Below are 7,238 nucleotides of genomic sequence, written 5' to 3'. Positions count from 1 at the left end.
CAAAGAATATCTGTAGTGTGTTTGTATGTGTGTGTGTGCCTGTGCACTTCTGTGTATCTTATTTTAGTGTGTGTATGTCTCTGTGTGTGTGAACCTCTGTATGTCTTATATATGTGTGTGTGTGCGCACTTCTATGTATCTTATGTATGTGTGTGTGTGCACTTCTGCGTGTCTTGTATGTGTGTGTGTGTCTGTGCACTTCTGTGTACCTTTTGTGTGTTTGTGTGTGTGCACTTCTGTGTATCTGATGTGTGTGTGTGTGTGCCCTTTTGTGTATCTGGTGTGTGTGTGTATGTGTGTGTGTGTGTGTGAGAGGTGTTTGCATCTCACTAATATCTCCCTCCTCCTGTCCTGAACAGCCCAGGCGACCGCTGCCATGGCGACCGGCGCCCCCTTCCTCCCGTTGCTCCTAGCCATTCTCCGATTGGCCACCTGCTCGTTTCCAGAGGAACCAGGCCCTTTAATCTCCGCCCCTGCCGAGGGTAAGCCCCTCCCCCTTCCCCTTCCATCCGCCAATTACCTCACACTACAGGGTGGCATTTGGACACAGAAGTCCCTCAGGAGCACAAGTGAAAATCTATCACCTCCCACGGGACCCTCAGAACAAGCTCAGGACATGAATGACTTTTACATTTGGCAGCCAGGAACAAAATTAGTTAACACATGACAGGTTTGGAATTTCAGAACCTAATTAATGGAACAGTGATTAATATTGTAGTACAGCGCTGTGTCCTTGTTATGATGTCCGATGCCGATGGATTTGTTTATTAATTCACTTCATCAGTTCAGCCATTATAACTAGTGTAAAAAGCATACAAATATGGTTTAAATTAGGTCTTGCAGCAAAATTGCTATAAGGATTTTAAGGAATTTTACTATTTTAAGGAATTTTACTATTCACAATGTAAACTGTCAGTACATTTTAAGGGTACATTCCTGCCTTAAACTAGAGTTTATTTGTTATTTGTTGAGATATGCAGTATTCTGTAGTCCTCAGACTCATTGGTTCAGAATTTTATATAATTTTTATGTTTTCATTAAGCCCTTAAATGTGCCCTGCGATGGACTGGTGACCATGGTCCAGGGTGTATCCTGCCTTCCACCCAGTGACTGCTGGGATAGGCTCCAACTCCCTCCATGACCCAGAAGGATAAGCGGCTTAGAAGATGTGTGTGTGTGTGTGTGTGTGTGTGTGTGTGTAAGCCCTTAAAGGGCCAGAATCCACCGGCAGGCCCAAAGTTTTATTACACACTTCTATAATCTAAGAATAGCTTGGCTAGTTTACATGTAAGTCCCTGTAGTTACTGAATAATAAGCCATAGTATGTAACAAGCCTGAGATTTTAAGGGGTTAATAATGTTCTTTCACTACAATATCAAGTGTGCGTCACAGAGATACATTAAACATTCCCTTTGGGAATCCCTGTGGTGTCAACCAATCCTGACTGCTAGCCTAGCCACTCATCTACAGGCTAATACATACAACTAGAGATGCATCTATGATGATTTTTTATTCTAATTCTGCTTTACAGCCAAATTGGCCCAAATTTGGCCAATTTTTAATAGCCTTTTTCAATCCAAAGCTTACATGGCAACGTAGATTGGCCAACATATGTGGTCCCACTTTACTATAAGACTAGATACTGTATATGAATGCTTTCAAATTTGTTTATTAATTATGGTTATTAATTAGGCTATAAAAGCTTTAAAATAATTAATAAGCAGTTTAGCACAAAAATAGTGCAACAGTAACATTTTTTGCTTAAACTTCAGATTTGCTTAATTCATCTTTTCCTATCAGTATTATATCTGTCAGCTTCATCAGATATTCATACTCGCAGATATAACAGGTCACTGTTGCCCTCTTAATTTATGTGTTATAAGTGCTTATTATGCTATTTGATATGCCATTCATAAACCCTTTATGAAGGTGGTTGTGTTCAAAGTTGTCCCAAATGAAATAATAAATTGGCCGATCACTGATTGCATGTTTGGAGAAAAAATCTGCCAATTCCAGTTTTGTCTGAGTCTGATCATACATCCCTAACACAGTTTATTCATAACAAAATCATAAACAATTATTCAGCACAAAATGGAAATGTTTTTCATCTTTTCAGTCAGAGAAAAGAAACCAAACTGAGACAAGATATCTAATATTAGGTAGTCAAGTATCGTTATCCTCCTCATCTGACAAGTAACTTCTAATTTGAGTAATCCATGATCTCCACAGACATGGCAAAGTTATTACAGTTATATAGCTACAATAAGATATTTGGAATCCTAGCAGTAACATTAGTTTTTATGCTTTCCTTCTGAAGTCATCATATAATGAAAAAAAAAAAAACATTTCAAAACATCATCGGAGGGGAGTTTTCCTAGTCTTTAAACCAGAAAATCTCACTCTAGGGAATACTGCAGCACCACTGTAGGATGTGAATAAGCATGTTACAAGCAATGGGTATATATGGAACCATGACAAATCAAAGGGCCATCTGAATGCTTAAACTCTTCTTTGCATAGTTAAATAGTTCTTCTCCAAGATGGAGAATCTGATAAAAAAAAATGTTTTTAAATAACCTTAAAACAAATTGGTGTGTCCTTTTTTGGCAGTACACAGATGCTTTTTTTCATAGAACTTTAGTGCACCCCTGCCCAAACCACATGTTTTTGGAGTGAAAAGAAGCAAACACAACCTCTGCAGCAAACTATTTAAATTTTTTTACTTTTTGCAAATGTTGATGTTAAAACAGTTTTTATATTTGATTAACATGCAAAAAAGATTTTCAAGATAGGAAAAAAATGGCATGTTTCGGGCAGTACTTAGTAACACTCCCTACACAGATTTCACAGCCTGTAAATACATTTTATACCCAGCTAGGAGTCTTTCTATTATTGTTTTAGGGAATTTTCAACCACTCTTCCTTCCAGAACGCTTCTAGTTCTGCAGTATTCTTGGGCATACACAGCATGGTTAAGATCTACCCACAGATTCTCAATGACGTTCAAGTGAGGGCCATTCCAAAATCTTCAGCTTGCATTTCTTGAAGTCTTCGGTTTCTTGACTTGCTGAGTCACATTTACTTCCAGAATTTGCTGACATTTAGTGTAATACATTCTTTTATCTACCCATGCGGTATATGCTGAGCCACTAGCTGCCAAACAACCCCAAAGCATGGAGATCCACCCCCATGCTTAAGAGATGGCAATGTGTTCTTTTCATCATATGCTGCTCCTTTTTTCTCCAAACATACCTTTGGTGACTGTAGCTAAAGTGTTCAGTTTTTACTTCATCGGCTCACAGCACTTGCTTCTAAAATGCCTCTGGCTTGTCAAGATGTTGTTCTGCATATTTTAGATGTTGACTTTTGTGATGAGCTCACAGGTACGATTTCCTTATGATGACTCTTACATGCAGATCATGTTTGTGCAAGCAACAGTACAAAGTAGAATGGTGCACCACCACTCCTGTATCAGCTGAATCTTCCTGCAAGTCCTTTGTTGTCCTATGGTGGTTTTGTTTTGCCTTTCTGGCCAGCATAGGAGCAGTTCTATCTTCCAGATCTTGCCTTGACTTCCATAGTTCCTCTTATCTGCCATTTCTTAATGACAATTCATACAGTAGAAAATTGTGAGCTGGGATTGTTTGATATCTCTTTATAGCCTTCTCCCACTTTATAGGCATCTATTAGCTTCATTTTAGATGCTTAGACAATCCCATTGTTATTGGATGTTGCTAAGTTTTGATTTGAGTCAGAGAATTTATTGCACTCTGGAAGTGTCATCAGCTGACAATTCCTAATGTCTGCCTAGCCTGTCCTAATGACTTAATTACAGCTTAGTTAAGCTAAGTAGGCTCTGAGACTTTACAAGTCCAAACTTTTCCAGATGACACAATTGTATATTGATGTATTATTCTTATTTTTAAAATCAATCAAATTTAAAATAACTGTACAGTAACATTTACAGCACATTATTGTTTTTTTTTTAATACTTTGCTGCAAAGAGTTTTCAAAAATCAACAGAATATCTAATTTGGCTATGGGGCACCCAAACTTTTGCACACAACTGTATACTTCTTGAAACGAAATAACAGTGAACATCTTTAAATGTAGCTACTTGCATTCTTTCAGGCGCAGTCATTTAACATTTTAATAACTGTGTTTAGACTTTATCTGGTGGGACATGTTGGGGAACAAATTCAAATGTGGTTGTCATATATACAGTCATATTTATGAGCTTCATAACTACTGAGGACAGTTTAAAAAATGCCTTCAAATGAAAGTTCTCTGCTGAAATGGCATTAGTGAAGAGAAAATGACAGTTTTATTGAAGGCACAATAACATTTTTATTTCCTATAAATAAATAACAGGATGAATGGATCTTTTCTGCATTCTCACCTGTAGTTTCCCATAAAAAATATACTTTCAAACTTTATGAAAAAAAAATTACACCATAGCTAGCAAAATGTCTATTATAATTTAAGCTTCTGGATGACAAAAGTTATTGTTTTAGTCCTCAGGCTCTCTTGAATGTCAACTTTACCAAGCCAATACTTTATCAATGTTGAATTTACGCTGCTTTAGCACGTCGGCAGATGTGAACACATCCTCCCTCTTCAGTTGGCTGAATGTGGATGTTATGAATGAGTTCCCCACCAAAATCCAACCAAAATATATATTTATGTAAATAATGCTTTTAACAGTTTTGGATAATTAGAAAGTCAATGTAGTTTGCATCATTAAACTTGTGTTTTCTATTCGGTCTTCTATATCTCACACAAACTTTTGATAAGCAAGCAAATGTTTCATGCACTGACCAGCACACACAAATCACGCAAACAACACCTGCCTCCTGATTGGTTAGCTACATTGCATTGGCCAGATTAATTTGCATAATGTTCAGCCCTGCTTGTAGATTGTGCTGTTTGATGTGAGTAAGTGCGTTTCCTCTCCTTTTGTAAATATAAAATCATTATCTAAATGCAAAGTTATTGTTGGTGGTAATCGACCATATTGTAGCGTCAGTGAATAAGACGACGCTGGGAAACACTGCGCTTTAAAGGTGAATGCTCTTTTATTGAACAGACAGTAAGAGATAACCACCACTCAGTGCTAGCTGACATGGCTGGGAAGCAGGCAGGTCACCTCCAGCCATACAGTCTCGATTCAGAGCTGACACTTAACCCCATAAAATCCTAGGTTTATTACATATTAAGGCCTATTATTCAATAAATACATTGACTACAATGCAAACTAGCTGAGTTATTTCTGTGTTAAAGAAGTGTGTAGTAAAACTTTGGACCTGCCACTTGGCCCTGACCTTTTATGGGGTTAACCCACCTGACCAAACCCACAGCCCAGCACAGAATAACGCAAATACCACTGCTGCACTAGTAACGTCCACAACAGCAGTATCAGAGCATTAAAAGTCTCTTCTTACCAGGAGCACGGCACCTCTCAAGAGCCTCTTTGCACAGCCACTCTGCAAGGCCACGCCTCCCGCCAATCCTACGGCAGTGTGGCCAGTGGTAGAACTCCACAATATGTTGTACTAAGTTGTACACTCTTCAATACAGAGGTGCCCCAAATTGTTCTTTGGACCGACACTATAGAAAAAACACTTTTGATTCCCTAAACAACCTGATTTTTTTTAAAGAACCATCCATTGGCAACCAAAAGTGGTTCTTCAATGGCATTTCTCCAAAGAACACTTTGGATACTTTTATTTAAAAGGTGCAGATGCATCAGATAAAGATTAGTTTGGAAAATAGTGGCGTGTTCCTTTAAACTGCAGGCTTATCGTTGGGTTATTACTCACAGGATTTAATATTCAGTTACCGCTGTAAATTATGATATGAGAAGTTGAAGTGTGGGTCCACATGCAAGTCCCTTAGAGTTCATGGGTTCACCTATAATCATATGTTAAGTACAGTTTTGTGGAGATGTATGTTGTAGTTAATCTGTTAGCTGACCGTTCCTCCTGAGGATGTAGTGTTCTGTCCAACCCCCACTCCTACAAGCACTCCGCTAGAGTTGCGTGTCTGTGTGCATACTCGCCGTGGGCAGGAATTAGTGTTATTGCCTGCCGGCTCTAACGTCAATCTCATGATTATGCAGTAGAGCGCAGAGATCAAAGGTCAGACAGAACCGTGTGATTTACATGCTCAGGAAAACAGCACATGGAATGTGTGTGTGTGAGTGTGAAAAACTGTGAGAAAGACAGGTACAGGGAGGGGGGAACGGGTTGAAGATTATTTTCTTGAATACAAAGCTTTTAAGCTCTAACAGCTACTTTACGTCACATCTGAGAAAGGCTGAAATAAGCCTGTTAGCTCGTACCTGCTCTGATCACCATTATATCCTTTAGCTGTATCATTTCATTCCTTTCCGTTCCACTGAAGTGCCCGTATTATAGAATAGCAATTATAGCATCTAAAGCGGGTTTATTCTCATAGTACTATGATACAGATGTAATAGAGCGCGGCAGTAATGATGAGAGATGTTCATCCCCTGTAGGCCAACAGCTGTTTTTTAGCTGAAAAACATGAAAGCGCGCTGTGGGCCAGGAGCAAAACATGTCAGCACAGTTTGTAGACTTAGGCTCTGGTCGAGCTAGATTACTTTTGCCTGGGGAGCTGCTGTGATTTAAAGCGATGGATCATCGAAAAATGAAATTTACATAATTTTACACGAGTGTGGTTGATGAGCCGAGACATGTTAGACATGTGAAGTTGGATTCTTGTGTTTTGCACTGGAGCTACAAGGCTATGGTAGCTAACAAGTAAAGCTAAAATACATCAGTTAGCATTATGCAAACTAAGTGCCTAGCACTCTTAGCTAAAAACAGAAGTAGCAGCCATCCTGAAACCTGTTTTTGGTTCATTTTTATGTCATACAGTGACATAAACCACATAAGTAAGTCTGTTTGAGATTACATAACAATTCTACGCACTTTGAGGCAAGCGTGTAATGATGGCAAGCAGTTTGCACAATGCTAATTGATTTTAATAAGTTTCTATTACTTGTTAGCTACATTAGCTTTTAGCAGTTTTAGCAGCAAACGTTTTAGCTGATTGACTACATTTAGGGTGAGGGGAATGCTGTGCAAATTTCACTTTAACAATACTATGCAAAAGTTTGGGTGCTGTTGGTCAAATCATATGTTCTGTTGAGTTTCCAGGTGAAATGAACCCCTTAAAATCCCAGGCTTATTACATACTAAGGCCTATGATTCAGGAA

At 38.7% G+C, this 7,238-nt stretch overlaps 1 protein-coding gene across 1 annotated transcript in view; it reads left to right on the top strand.

Annotated features, from left to right (window-relative positions):
* The first annotated feature begins 376 nt into the window (after positions 1-376).
* Positions 377-7,238, top strand: part of sema6ba (sema domain, transmembrane domain (TM), and cytoplasmic domain, (semaphorin) 6Ba) — a 112,512-nt gene continuing 105,650 nt past the window's right edge. Inside the window, exon 1 of the mRNA XM_036556668.1 lies at positions 377-482. Coding sequence (XP_036412561.1) covers positions 377-482 — 106 coding nt within the window. The remainder of the gene's footprint in view (positions 483-7,238) is intronic.

The sequence above is a fragment of the Colossoma macropomum genome, unplaced genomic scaffold (genome assembly GCF_904425465.1).
Source record: "Colossoma macropomum unplaced genomic scaffold, Colossoma_macropomum, whole genome shotgun sequence".
NCBI classification, from domain to species: domain Eukaryota; kingdom Metazoa; phylum Chordata; class Actinopteri; order Characiformes; family Serrasalmidae; genus Colossoma; species Colossoma macropomum.
Note: the sequence above shows the minus strand (reverse complement) of the source record. Positions and strands in the feature narration are given on the sequence as shown.